Source organism: Limulus polyphemus, unplaced genomic scaffold, assembly GCF_000517525.1.
Source record: "Limulus polyphemus unplaced genomic scaffold, Limulus_polyphemus-2.1.2 Scaffold866, whole genome shotgun sequence".
Taxonomy (NCBI): domain Eukaryota; kingdom Metazoa; phylum Arthropoda; class Merostomata; order Xiphosura; family Limulidae; genus Limulus; species Limulus polyphemus.
In genome coordinates this window covers 236,108-252,043 of record NW_013666476.1, presented here as the reverse complement: position 1 = coordinate 252,043, position 15,936 = coordinate 236,108, and the positions used below count along the sequence as shown (strand labels likewise).

General features: G+C 33.8%; 1 protein-coding gene across 2 annotated transcripts in view; it reads left to right on the top strand.

The window, feature by feature from the left end:
• Positions 1 to 5,083: 5,083 nt before the first annotated feature.
• LOC106460943 (normal mucosa of esophagus-specific gene 1 protein-like) overlaps positions 5,084 to 15,936 on the top strand; it is a 16,021-nt gene continuing 5,168 nt past the window's right edge. The window contains exons 1-4 of one of the 2 annotated variants that reach the window (XM_013920700.2): positions 5,084 to 5,199; positions 10,510 to 10,618; positions 13,598 to 13,686; positions 14,599 to 14,659. In XM_013920700.2, the coding sequence (XP_013776154.1) occupies positions 10,526 to 10,618; positions 13,598 to 13,686; positions 14,599 to 14,659 (243 nt within the window). In that variant the 5' untranslated portion in view covers positions 5,084 to 5,199; positions 10,510 to 10,525. The remainder of the gene's footprint in view (positions 5,200 to 10,509; positions 10,619 to 13,597; positions 13,687 to 14,598; positions 14,660 to 15,936) is intronic. The other variant, XM_013920699.2, reaches the window with a different exon arrangement.

Below are 15,936 nucleotides of genomic sequence, written 5' to 3'. Positions count from 1 at the left end.
CAGATATGTAACAATATTCTCTAGTTCTGTAAAACCACAGCCAAGGGAACGGGCTTGGAAAAATCCGTTACGACATGTTACGACCGGTAATTAGTAGGCCTACTTATTTACGTGCTGTAATGTAAATCAGTACCAAATTTGGGCTCTTGTTTCGGGAAACCGCGTAAAAATGTTTTCGCGAAATACCCGAGTTTCCTAAAGGGTTGGGTGAAAAGCTTTACCTTTGTGCAAACCTCGGGGCCAAGACGATTCGTTTGGCACCATTTAAAAGCTGGTGAGTCAGTAATTTAGGAGAAGGGGTTTGGAGGAAATTCCCGGTTCCCCAAGGGGTGAGGTGAAACATTTTACCTTTTTGCAAACCTCAGAACCGAGACGATTCGTTTGTTACCTCTTAGAAGTCGGTGTAACCAGCGGTTTAGGGGGAGTCACGTGACACACACACAGACATTGAATATTAATATTATAGATTACCTAGAACGTTTTATCTACTAAACTAAACTTTAAGTTCCCATAAATTAATTGCATCTGCCACATCTGAAGACAACCCATTTCAAAGGCCAACCACCCAGCTAGAAAAATGAGTTGTCTCAGCTGAAGATGATTGTACTCTGCCAATCAGATCTTCTCGAATCCTTCTTTTTTTCAAGACAAAACAATTTCAGACATCTTAACTTGTCCTTGTATGACAACCTCTCCACGTATCATCCTAGTAATCCTCCCCCCAATGGCTCAGCAGTAAGCCTGAAGACTTATGATAATAAAAACTGGGTTTCAATATCCATGGTAGGCACAATACAAATATCCCATTGTGTAGCTTTGTGCTTAACAACAAAGAAACTCCTCTGAATCCTTTTAAACAATTCAAGACCTTCATAAAAATAAGGAGCCTAAGAATGAACACAATACTATAAATGTGGCCTAATCAATGACCTCTACAATGAAATTATAATCTCTTTACACTCATAAGCAATATTTCTGTACATTCAACATAAAATCCCATTTGCCTTACCACTAGCAACAGCACATTACTTGGATGGCTTAAGAGACTGGTCAACTAGAATGCCAAGATTATTTTCTTCCATAACCCTGTTCCCATTAAGATTATACTCATAATTCAAATTAAGATATTCCTCATTCATTACCTTGTATTTATTATAATTGATGATTGTGCAAGCTCTGAAAAAACAACAACGTTTAATATCCACTAATTGTTTGATATGCTGAACAACGCTCTTTCTGGTACTCCTTTAAAATGACATTGCTTATTAACAGGATAAAGAAACCCACTTGGAAAGCATATCCTCTACTTTTGCCTTTACACTGTTGTTTTACTTCACGAAAGCCTACAATTTTGTAAGACGTATTTTCAATCTTGCTCTACAACATTCATCTGTTGTTCGAAAGTGGTATCAAAGCATTATGGAGCACCAGGCTTTACACAAGAAGCATGTAATGCATTACAACATGTGCTAAAAATGGAAAAGAAGGAACCAGTAAAGTTATTGTGCTTTAATGATATATGAAATGACCATAGGAAAACATGTGGAGTGCAATAGAAAGACATTTCTTGACTATGTTGATGTTAGTGCAGATACAGAAAAAGTTTCCAGATCATCTTGCATCCATGCTTTCCATCCCAACGATGAAAAGTGCTAGATATATGTTATACATGATATATGTCACATGCTAAAGCTCATTCAAAACAGTTTTGCATATGAGAAATTTTAAAAAGTGAAAATGGTGGATGTGTTAAACAGCAGTTCATTACCGATTTGCACAAATTGGAAGAGAATAAGGCTTACATCTAGGAAATAATTTATGATCAATGATAGAAGCAAAAATTTAAAAAGTTTGTGTTGAAAAGTTAAGTTCAAATGTGGTAGATGCCTTGCAATTTTGCATCAGAGACTTGAACTTACTTAACTTTAAGGGAAGTGAGCCTACAGTTGATATTTTAAGAACATTTGATACTCTTTCATTGGTTCAACTCTAGAAACACGTTTGAAAATAGAGGTTTGTTAAAGACATCAGCAAGTGTAATCAAAGTACTTCAGGCAACAGAAAGCTGTTTTGAGAGATTTCTGAAGTCAACAGATGGCAAATTTCCTCAAGCAAATACATATAGCGTTAGAATACAGATTGCTGTTTTGAAAGAAATTGTTTGGAATGGAGTTTTTCTGGTTTAGATGGACACAAGTTTGATTACTCACTAAAAAATAATCAAGTTTACAGTTTGATAAGGTGTTTAACTATTATATAAAAAAGACGAATGCATCACCTTACTGAACGACAATATGCAAAAAGATTTCAAAGTTAATTTTATTTAAACATCAGTAGTTCCAAACTGTATAGATTATAAAATGTTTGAATGACACCCAAATTATATAGAGTACTGCTTTACAAACTTTCAAATGTATATAGCACATTTATCAACTATCTTATAATTTGTGACATTAAATGTAAAAAAAATTCATATAAATATTGTAATTAATGTAATTCAGTATTATATGTACTTTATTAGCCTACTCATGTAAATATATGGTATTCAAAATGACACTTCTGCAGCACTGGAAAACAAACAATTATAGCACATAATAGTTTTGTGCTATTTCAATATTAATACTTGCATTGTGTTTATAATGGACTTCCTACTTCACCACAGACTTGTATAAGCTTATACCAAGATTTGTCATTGTATTGTTTATAATACAGCAGACCGCAATAAAATCAGTTTAAACCAACAGAATTTTGTCAGTTACTACTCTTTATTTATACGATGCTATTTCTACAAACAAGTATTTTTGGAATTTATGTAGCCATTTTCTGTTCATAATTACTACAAAAACTTAAAAAGTGTGATACAAATAATATAAAACGTGCATAGTGAAATTATAAGAAGTACCGTAAAAATTGAAATCGCCAAAATCGAAAGAGTGAAATAATTAGAAATTATTCAACCATTATTTGGATATATTTGCCTCGATAATTTAAGGACCAACAATATGGCTACCGCTTGACGTCAAGTGTCAATCCATTTCACTATAGAGATCAGTGAACTGTACAGATAAACAGTAAATGTGTGTCCTTTTACCCTCATTATATGATCACACAGATAATTATTACAATGTTTTAAGATACGTATAGCGGAAATTACGATTAATCTCAACTAATAACAAGATGTTTACTTGAGGTCTTTGTATTAATTGGACTTCTCATGACCAATAAGGGAACATTAAATTTCTAACGGTACCCCGTTCAATTTTGTAGCTATTGGAGTTAGAGTGACAGAAAAAGAGATACAAATTACCCATTATAAAAGACATTCCCTTTCATATATAATTATATTATTTAAATAATAAAATATACCTTATAATCTGCCTTTATTATAACTAGTTTGGGTTTGTTTGTAGTAAAACACAAAGGTACACAATGGGCTATCCGTGCACTTCACACCACGGGTATCGAAACCCGGTTGCTAGCGTTTTAAGTCCGCAGACATACCGCTGTGCCACTGGGTGGCAACTAGTATGGAAGATGAAAAAGTTGTACTTACTCGCAAATATAAACGTGATACAAATAACACGATAATTGGGTGACTTATTAAAAGGTAAGATTGGAGACGGCTTGAGTGGGCAGTGACAGAAACTTTATTACAAATGTACAACGTTTCGACAAGCTTATATATATATACATTTGTGGTGAAGTACCTTTCACTACACATTCAAGTTCTTTCCAAACTTTATTACAAATGTACAACGTTTCGACAAGCTTATATATATACATTTGTGGTGAAGTACCTTTCACTACCCATTCAAGTTCTTTCCAAACTTTATTACAAATGTACAACGTTTCGACAAGCTTATATATATACATTTGTGGTGAAGTACCTTTCACTACCCATTCAAGTTCTTTCCAAACTTTATTCTCTATTCCTCTCTTTCCCTTGGTGCACGAGAAGAAAAAAAATGCAAGTTACGTGCACGTTTTCCAAATTTAATCCTAAAAGCGAAAAACTAATTATTTACTTTTTATAATTAAGCATGCTTACTTTATGAACAATATTGAAATATATTGATAAGAAGGTGTGGCCCTCGGATATCTTCTTTCCTTGAAATTTCTAAACGCTATCTGATTGGCTCAGCGGCAAGTCTGGGGGGGGGGGGCTCCTAACGCTAAAAATAGACTTTCGATACCAGCGGTAGGCAGAGCACAAATAGCCCTTTGTGTAACTTTGTTCATAACAACAAACAAATAAACTGATTAGTTAGTGACTCATTAATCTGACACGATATATTTAGTGTTTTTGTATATTACTTGTACTTTACGAACAAGAAAAAATATGAAAACGTTATGATACTGGTGTAATCTTATTTTTTACTATCGGTGTTTTCAATTATAAGTGTGTTTTTCAAGTTAAATTTTTAGCACAGGACAATCGCATAATTAGCAGAATTAAAAACCCTAGTTGCGCACATCTACGTATTTACATTTGCCACGTTTAGGGTCAAGAATATAGCTTGGGTTATCTTAATACGAAATTACTTTAATGTAAAAATGATCATGTAGTTTCATTTACGTGATCAATCCAAACATGACTTATTTCAAGATTACTGTGCCCATTTATTTTTATATTCGTTTGTATGAAACCTGTTTCCAGAAACGTATATTACAGAGAGTGGTGATCTTAATGACGTCACAATAGTAAAAAATTTCACGCAGAATCTTTTATAAGGCATGCCATACTATTGTGTTACCGAACTTTGTTTGTTGGTTAAAAGATTATACACGTGAACACAATAGAAAAGAAATGGCCGAACTTAACTTCACATAGGAGAAACAACCATTTCTAACACAGCATTGCCGTATTTTATAATAGCATGACGCCGCAAAACAACGACGCTTCCACTTCGGAAGCAAGGAAATCAATACGATGAGTAAGCCTACTGCGTGGATTTCCATTGGTTGCGCAATAACACGCCTCATTATGACACGTTGCCAAAACAGTTGAAATACGTAATTTTCTTGGAATGACGTAGCTTGTGACGTCAGTTTTCTCCATGTGCGACATTTGCCGGTAGATGGTATAAAATACGATGGTGGTAGGGAACAAATGATTAAAGTACCGTGGTGCGGTTGGTAATAAACTGAGGAAGATATCTATATCTAGCACTGAAATATTCTATTTGGTATACCCAAGTAGTAAGTTCTCTTTTTGTATTATATGGTAGAAATTTTCCAAAACTTCAAAGAATTCTTAAATCTTTCTAATAAACCTAACGATAGAACTTAAAGCTTAAGTAGGGTTTTAAATTTTTAATAAACAGAAAACTTCATAAAAAAGTTAGTGCTAGACATATAACATGAAATATCGAAACATTATTTTTCATATGCGGTTTTTCGGTTAATTGTATGGAGTGAAGTTATCAAATCTCTTGAAGAACTGAAAGGTCCTTTCACAATTTTGATAAATTAAAAACGCAACTCTTAAAAAAGTGAAAAACGTAGAGTAAGGTAGTTTGCAACTAGAGCTGCCTGGAGTTTTTATTAATCTCATCGCTATATAAATTTGTAAGCTTTCATCTCTTCAAAAAGTTTGACTAATTCTCATTAGTCCAGCTTATTTCGCAACCAAACAACTGTAAATCCCTTGATTATTGTCCTGGTGCAATTCTACCATGAACCAAAACATAAGAGTTCATTACCACAAGTTCTAGAAAAATCTCGCGCGCACAGAGAGAGAGCCATTTCATATTTCGATATGTACAGCTGTTTCATGATAGATATTGTGAGCTCGTGAACCACGTACTCTTCAACCATTGTATGTACTCGTTGTGTATCGTTTAGTACAGTCATATTTAAGCAGGTGCCATATAATTAGTTGACCATCAAATATATCGTGCAGAGGCATTAAATTTTCTTGGAATTATTGATTTGGTCAGGGATGTAATTAAGGGTATGCCCCCATTTTTGAAATTATTCATGTCACTATTCAGCACTATTATTTTTTTATTATTTATTTTTTTTTTAGTTAAAAAAAATTAACCTAATTTATTTAGCCTCAAAATTTTCGCGTCGATTTAAGGACATGTTCAAACCGGTTAATAATATTATTCAATTACATACGTGCTAACCAAAGGATTAAAATGTTTTTTGTATACCATAACTTCGTTTTAAGACGCTATATTAAAACTTTCTTTACCCAATTAGTTTTATTTTCTAATTTTTACTGTGTTTAGGAGTTAAATTACAACAATTAAGCCTATTTTTAGTTTGTAATGACAGATGTTTTAATTATTACTGTTGTTAGAACGGGTTGGATGTGGCATAGGAACTAACGTACCAGGTTGTAATTCGAGGGTCCATGATCCACGTCCGTTGCCGCAATATCGCGCTCCGCACTTTATGGCCGTGAATACGTTATAAGAGTGTCAATCAAATCCCACTATTTGACTAGAGTAGCCCAAACGAATGTTGGCTATATGCTTTAAATGTATGGAGTTCATTCTTATATATGGCCTACGTATTTTGTTATTATGAAAAAAACCTTCGAAATATGCCTTAAATAAGTTAGTTTCTTCATTATTTTAATGATCAGGTAAGAACTCGCACAAATTAATTAAAATCATTGTGACAAAATTTTTTATATTTTTCTTGCTAAAATTCCGATATATTTTTTGTTTCATATCTGCAAAATGTGATCCTGTTGGAACATTACTAAAGACTCGACAAGTACAATCAGCCGTCACAATGAATCTAAATATTCTTCACATTAGATCTTCCAACATAGATCCGTATCGCCTTACAACGTTAGAGACCGGGTTTCTATACCCGTGATGGGTAGAGCACAGATAGCCCACTGTGTAGCTTTATGCTTAATTACAAACAAATTGTCTACTAATATGTAGTAAATGTATACTAACACAGTTAAAATTAACATAGAAAGTAGGCATCTCTTACTTTGATATTTTAATATAACTATTCAGACAGCAGGGCAGCAAATAAAATTAAAAAAAAACCCGCAAAACTTCGTTGTGACAGTAGTAAAGTGTACCTTAGTAATAAGGGTAACAGAAATGGGGGAGGGAGGGGAGGATAACATTTCCTCGTTTGGAAGAACAAGAAAGAGGGGAAAGAGTTTTGGCGCTATTTATAAATATTCCCTTGATCCTCGGCTGCACTAGGTTAAGCCTCCCGCTTCTGCAAATCCTAGACCTCCCCCCAGTGGGGATATATTACCAGTTTAACCTCCATTCGTGTAGCACCACATGTGAAAGAATAATTAAGAACAAATAAGAATCCTCAAACCCACATTCACCATATGTAGCCAGTTATAGGTAGGTTAGGTAGCTGCCTCTAATGAAATAAATGAACTAAGCAAAAAAGTTACCTGAAGTGTTTTTTTTTTTTGTGATAATACCATTACCATGGCGACGGATCTATGTCATCGATAAACCTCTGTAAGTGGTTCAGAAGTATCCAGTTGTTATGCCCCATCCCATCCCTGTGTTAGCCATCTTTGTTTCCAGAGCTGTACAAGTTAACTTATCGATTAAATACAAATACCAAAGGTTATTGATGATACTGTCTTGCGTTGTGTTCTTCGTACTGGCTTAGCAACAGTCTACAGACAAGAAAACAAAGACTTTGTTAAAGAATGTACCATCGTTAATTTTAGTATTTTTTTTTGTCTTGGTTTATTGTGTAAAATAATAAAATCTATAGCTTAAATATGGCTGCTGATATGCAGATTGTATTACTGGAATTCTATTGACATCTTACTCGCACATACAGTCTCGTAATACAGTTGTGTACTATATTGATTAAGCACTATAATCGTTTTATTCTGAGTTTTTTTCGACCAATCGGATAGTGACTTGTACGAGAGGTTCCCTGCACCTGCAACTTGCTTATCGCCTGCTTTTTGGCAATATTCCAAAGAGAACTAACCTAAGCCAGTTCGAACAGAAGCAGAGATATTATTTCACTCAACGTTACATGAGTTATTGTGTTTCAATATTATTGAAGTTTTATTACTTCGAATAATAAATTAACTCAACTTACCGTATCTTTTAACTGCTCAAAGCTAGGGAATTATTATTTCTTCTAACCACAACTTCTTTAAATTTCAACTGAAATATTCATGTTTTTTTTATATATATATATTCCATATTCTTTCGTAAAACCGTGCATCATCATACTTAATATTTTAATTAGTGATTTTGCTGACCTTTAACTTTTACCTATCTTTTATATACTGTAGTTTTTAACTTTTTTGTTCTTGTTTTTTTTAGTTTCTACGTCAAGTATTACTTGCCCTCGTTTGAATCATTGCCAACTTTTACGTCGGAGGACTAGCCGGGGGAGGGGGGGGGGGGCGTAAAAATCTAGGCATATTGATCACACATTTTTCAGCTTTTATATAAAGCCTCGTTTTGTATAATTTAATAAAAAACAGAACTTTTATAAACACTTGTATTTGTTTTGTTTTAATGATCATTTTATTAGAAACTTAGTTCACTTTCAGCTTTTTAATTTATCCCTCCCCCGAGTGAAAAACCTGGGTACGCCACTAACTTACGCTTTAAGAAGAGTTCATAGACCAGTTCAAGCTGCTAATGCTAGTATTAATATGCTGAGTTCATATAGCTCTAAAACTATTAATTTATCTGAAGTTATTATACATTCAGAAGCGTTGATTAAAAACGCGAAACTAAATACCGGGCTGCAGTTATTCCTAATATATCTCAATATTTAAACTTTTTCAAAATTAGAAATTTCCTAAGAAATTCTCTAGATGTGTTTGACTTAAAAGAAAAAGACAAACGTTTGATTTTTAATGAATATTAATTTTATGCCAGTTTTTCTTTAAGGATCTTCACTGTAGAGGTGAATATCAGTTGTAGCCATGCACAAAGTGATAAGATACCATAGCAGTAAATCTTTCGTATAGGATTATCTTGGTAGTGGCAACACAAAGTACTGCCTTTTTTTTCACCATACTATCTTTTCTTTAAAACGATTTGTAAGCAATATTGCTAAATGTACACCCGTCCCACCAAACATGCTCGCCCTTTCAACCGTGGGGGGCGTTATAATGTGACGGTCAATCCAAATATTAGTTGGGGTGGGTCGTGATGACTAGCTGCCTTCCCTCTAGTCTTTCACTGCTAAATTAGGGACGGCTAACGCAGATAGCCTTCGTGTAGCTTTTCATGAAATTCAAACCAAACAAATCATCCACTTTCGTGTTTATTGCAGTGACAGTAGTAATGATTTCACACTCTCCTAGCTAATTTACAATACATACTATATAATATTTCTACATTTTCGTGTCGATATACTACATATAATGACGTTATTGTTCACACATTGTCAAAGTCGTAAACGTTACTAATAATTTTACTCGGACAAAGATTGCATTTTGACCTTGGGCTTGCTCCACTACAGTGGGTCAGCACATATTAAGTGGTGGCACAGATAGTTGTACAAATTGATAACCTTGGATTTTTCTACAATTATAAATATAATTTGGAACAGTACTAATGTGAGGCAGGTTTGGATTAGGGTATACCACACTTCTGAACTCTTTCTCTCTCTCTCTCTTTGAATTTAGCGTAGTAAATCAGAACTCTGTCCAATGTAGACCTTTCAAAGAAAGCCTTCAGCCCAGCAACCAAATTTTATACTTTCATAACTTGTAGTTTATGGGTATGTTATATAGCGAATGTTTAATATTCGGATTTGATTTTTATAAAGTGAAAATTATAAACGAGAGCTGTTACCATACAATTTTTTCCCACCAGAAGAGAACAACAGGAAATCATCTCTAATGACGTGTATATTTAATCTTGCCATCATTTCATGGCAATTATATATTTTTCTTCGTGCACACATGTGTGTATATATATATATCCCAATCGAATTATTAATTATCAAAGCAAGCTACCTGCATAAATCAAACTAATGCAAATATAGTAATACGTAGTGATGATCATAGCTAATTAATTATACTGTTCAAACTATATTACTCGAGTTTCGCTACCCTTGCTGTTAGTGATTTTTGGCTCTACCCTAATAACGTCACACGAGATTTGGACAGTGGATATATTTATTGATCTAATTAATACAGTCTACACTGACAAGTCTTACATTCGAAGTATGTCGACCACAAGCAAAAAATGTTATGCAATAAACTTCTAAATTGATTCATTTTAAACCTAATGAATTTTCTGCTAATACTCGCATGTGGAATGTTTATGTGTACAGAGCGTAGTATTAACATTTTTAATATATTTTTCTATATTTTTGCAAGTTTTATTTCATTTTCTGCCATTTTAAAATTATAAAATTGTTGATAATTTTTAACAATATAGTAATTTTTGTAATGAGTATTCACTGTCTTCAACTAACATACCCAGAACCTAATGTGTTTTCTACCTATAAAATGTTTCAAATCATAAAAATAATGTTAAATGGTTTTCCACCATTAGATTTATAATCATTTTATAGTTTCATTTTAGATAAAATGGCATCACCAGGAAACAAACCTTCGGCTATCTCTCACGGCGAAATGAAGAACTTTGCCTTTGGTTTTCGGGCCATGAGGAAAAAACCGGAGGTAAGAATTACCTGAGTAAGAAATTAAAAATAGGCTTTCGTTGATCTTATCGTACTCATTACCACAGCCTATTGCAATTATAATCGCATTGCATTTTATAATAGTTAACTGTAACGCATTTGGACAATTTACAAATGTATAACAGAAGTGAACTGGGCTGCCTGCGTTGTGCCCAACACGGGGATCAACCCGTTATATTTAGCGTTACATCCTTTAGGCTTGCCGTTGAGCTACCAGGAGGGTGTAAGAAGATTGGCAAACTTTTATTGTTAAATTAAATTGATGCCAAAAATACTCGTTTAATATTATTGTTGCTACGTGATTACTTTTCTGTTGGTTTAAAAACAAGAGGAACCAACATGCATAAGATTTAATTATACAAATCACGTACACTGCAAATATTTTGCCACATCTCTCTTAATTTGTACATATAAATAGCATTTCTGGGATACTGTTTCTCTCTTCACCCAGCGAACTAAATTGTAGTATTAAACAAAAGGTCATTTGGGCAGTGACCTGAGGGAAGTTAGATCCGAAATGCTATTTTTAAACGAAATGGATACATTAAAAATGTGACAAATGTGCGTGTATGTATGTAAGGTATATCCTGTAATTTTTATAATTATCACAAATATTAAACCTATAAGTTTCTGATGCTTCGCTAGTTTTCTACGGTTAAACTAACTTTGAGATACACAGTTTATTTGAGGCAGTTTCACGATGCGTTCTTGGATCACCAACTTCTTAAGTGTAAGTGATAACAGGAGGCTAGCTGATGCTGATATACTTCTCAGATTGTTGAACTGGTAGCAGTGGAGTTGCTATTAAAGTAACTTCGGAGTGCTTTAGAAAAGTATTGCACTAATATGTTGTAGCAGGATTTACAGAAACAGTACTGATGAAGGCGTAAAACCGAAACGTTGATCAAATAAACATAACTACAATATGTGCAGTTCACAATCGTTTCGTTTCTTCATAATTCGATCCCTAAGTTGTGCATAAAACAAATTTTACTACTATAAAACTATATTATATTTTTATCGTCATTAATGCTGTATTGATAGTGTACGTTATTTTTTTTATTTTTTTTTTTGTTAGAGTAAAAATATGTTATGGCCAACATTTTGCACAGAATATTTTGACCTTTCTCGGTTTAAAGAACTAATGCTTTAACCTATATCAATCTACTATTTACAGAATTTTTATCATTATTTACTTTAATGATATAAATAACTCTTCCAGAAATGTCAATATCAACTACTCTTGCAGAATTTGGCTTTTAAATTTTTTGATCACTGAATTTTAGTAAGGAAATCTTTTTAACAACAATTGTTCTCCTGAAATTATCAACTCTAAGAATCTACCGCCTTTAGACCATCATTTTGAACCAATATTTCTTAGTTGTTATATTATCAAAAAATATTTTCCCAGAATTGTCGTCCTCAGCTTACGCTCTAATTGAACTTTGTGTCATGTAGCACACTTGTTGACAAGTCTATTTTTTTTCTAGAACTGTAGTCCTCAGCCTACGTTCTAATTGAACTTTGTGTCATGTAGCACACTTGTTGACAAGTCTATTCTTTTTCTAGAACTGTCGTCCTCAGGCTATGCTCTAATTTTTTTTAAGCAAAAATCTCTACGCATTTGGCTGTCTGTGCTATGCCCACAACGAGTATCGAAACCAGTTTTTTAGTTTTAAGCCTTTTAGACTTCGTGCTGTGTCACTAAGAGACACTTTAACTGTACGTATTACAGGCACGGTTCTGACACAACGTTGATCGTTTTATAAGAGAATTTTGTTACAGTTTTAAAGATTGTCGAAGAAGAACCCAGATGAAAATGCTACGAGATTAGCGAACTCTCAAATATTTAAGTTCTGATATCTAATAGGTACAAAATACTTTTATAACTATGGAAAACGGTCACAGAATTACATCAAAAAGACAAACTGTATAACCTGATAAAACTTATGAACGATCAAATATTTTTGCAAATTATAATTCGAGAATGACAGCCACGGAAAACGGGTTTTTCTGTTGCTAAAACTTATTTATTCATAACCAACCAAATTATGACTGAACTAAGCTGTAGTTTACTTTACACAAGGCTCGGCATGGCCAGGTGGTTAGGGCACTCGACTCGCAATCTGTGGGTCGAGGGTTCGAATCCCAGTCCTACCAAACATGATCGCCCTTTCAGCCGTGGGGGCGTTATAATGTGACGGTCAATCCCACTATTCGTTGGTAAAAGAGTAACCCAAGAGTTGGCGGTGGGTGGTGATGACTACCTGCCTTCTCTCTAGTCTTACACTGCTAACTTAGGGACGGCTAGTGCAGCTTTGCGCAAAATTCAAAAACAACTTTACACAATATTATTTATTCATAACCAACCAAAATTATGACTGAACTAAGCTGTAGTTTACTTTACACAATATTGTTTATTCATCGTCTGAAACGACTTAGATTGGAAAGTTTTACTGATGTTGTTGTTGTTGGTAAGAAAGTATTTTGTAAGACTAATGAGGTCAGACATAAGCTTAATTCAGCTAAGCCGTAAACTTATCAAAAACCCGGAAGTTTAACTTTGAAATCGGATCAGAAATTTTATTTCAAACACTTATGGCACAATCGTTTTTATGATGCTTCTACAGCTAGCACAACTGTTGGAATTTAAAAGATACTTACAGTACGACACGCCCAATCTGCTTCATAAGAACTTTTTGTTTTTTCGTGCCACGCTTGCTTGAACTTTCTCCTTTAGTTCAGGTATTTATAGATACGGGAAATGGGCAAGTTTTGGGATCGATTCCGGGTATTGTACAAACCGGGTTTTGTAATTTTTTTTTTATATCACTTTTTATAATATTCAATTTTAATAATTATGTAATGTTTGATTGAAATAAATTTTGTGCCAATGGTGACTTTTGTATAATATTTTATCATTTTTATGAATGTTTGTTTTTGTTTTTTTCTCTCATAGATTATACCCCTAATTGCAATCATGACAACTGCATGCGTAGGTGTGGCGGCCTACTGTGTATATGCTTTAGTACACAAGAGTGATGTAATGTAAGTTGTTAATATTTCTACTGGACTTTGTTGTAATTAAAAAAAAACATATCTATCAAAGAACTTCTTATCTGCCTGTGATAAATGATTGTGTGTATCCAAGACGACAGATCTTTAATTTCATAAGATAAATTCATCCTCGTCTCCCTACTTGAAGCTTGGATACTTTTGCTGAGAGGATCAATCAAAAACTGTATTTCCCAAACGTTTTTAAGTCAAAATGTAGGGAAAGTTTAACCCGCACTAACGTTATTAGTGTATGTGTATACACGGCGAGTTACAAGTCACATGCTATACCTGTATTCTCCACTTTCTTCGTGACTTGCTAATTTAGTTCACCGTCAGTATAGAAGCACTGCGCAACAGAAGTGTTTGGTACCTGTACCCTGTCTTATCACTAGTACTCTTCATTTATACCAGTACAGTGTAAAACTACGTTTAGTAGTATGAAGTGTAAGACCGTTTATCAAACTCGTGATAAACTGTCTTAAAACCATAATCTTATCCGAATAATGACCTTTTCACTTAGTTTCCACTTACTTTAACGAATAGCGATTGTTAACCATTTCGAGAGGTGGAAAATTGAAATATATATATATATATATATATATATTCCTTTCTAAATACACACAAACATTTTCCATTAACCATAGTTCAAACTTAATCTATAACTGACTGAGGGTAAAAAAAAAAAGATCGTTTCCCTCATTGGTTCTTAAGTAGATCACGTAATTTTCATCTAGTAACAAGTAAACTGCGTAAGAATACAGTTTAGTAACAGATCATCATTTCGTGATTCTTGCACAATATTAACAACATAACTGTTTCTGTAATATAAGTAAATAAATATATATTTTTTTTAAATAGAAGTTTCAAAATTCATGTATTCTAATAAGCTACTCTTCATGATAGGATTGACCGAAGGAGGCAACAACCACCGTGGGAAAGAGTTAACCCTGAAACACCTCAGAAGGTAATGATTTTATCGGTGGTTAAAATTTACTCTAAGACTTGAAGTTATGTACTTTGAAAGACATGTTTTATTTTTAAGATGGCGGGTGTCTGGGAGAAACATGATCAAAAGCTTAATATAGACTGCGGACAAAGTATTTAATGTGTCAACCTCCTTATTTATTGGTATACAGTAGCTTCTATTAAGTCCCCATTGTAACAACTGTTCAAAAACTGTTTGCTCCTGATTTTAACAAAAACAAACTCCATTATAATAAACCTGACAGCAATGCTGAGCCCCCCAGTGGCACAGCGGCATGTCTGCGGACTTGCAACTCTAGAACCCGGGTTTAGATACCCGTGGTGGGCAGAGCACAAATAGCCCATTGTGTAGCTTTGTGCTTAATTAAAAAACAAACAAACAATGCTGAGTTAAAAAAAAAAAAGACAAATTTCAATGAAAGTTTGCTGAATCATAATGTAATTTGCTAATGATATCTAATCTTACGCTTTGAAAACTACTTATCAAATTTAAAGGCAATTAAATACTTGCAATTTACTACCATCTTTAATGGCCAAAGTTACGTTTTCGGCCTACCGTTAGTTGATAGGAGTTGAGTTCATCCATCTGTTACCTAAACTTGATTCACTGTTGGATCATACTGCGCTGGGGAAAAGTCGTACTACAGAGTTTAAAATGTACGAACTAGGCATTTGCTAGACTAATGGGAATGGGGGGAAAAAAGGTTATCTTACGTTTAACTCTGTTCACACACACACACATACACATACACACACACACACACACACACCTCTGTGCAAACTATTAATTCTCTCATTAGTTGATAGGAGGGCACATGGGGTTGAATTCTCCAACCTTCTGTTAGTTATTTTACTGTTAGTGCATAATGTACTGGGAAAAAGATTCTAGTTGAAAATGTACTACATTTTGCCTTGTACCTCATCAATATGTAAGCTTTATCCTTAAAATTGATGGAAAGTTACTTATTTTGAACATATCTTAAACTCTTATTCTCTCTTGTAACTGTGTTTCATTATCAATCAGTTAGTCTTATTTAGATAAGTCATGGGATCGAAATTGTATTAATTTAGTTCATAGTGAGATGTGCCAAACATTACACTTCTCTTATAGAAGATGCTGAAAAAACAAATATGATCAAAACTTGAACCCATCGTCATTATTTCAAGCATTTCGTGTAAAATATGCACAAGTTTATCAGTATTGTTACGACAGCGAAAGTCGCGTTATTCTGGTAACACGTAATGAGTTCTAGAAAG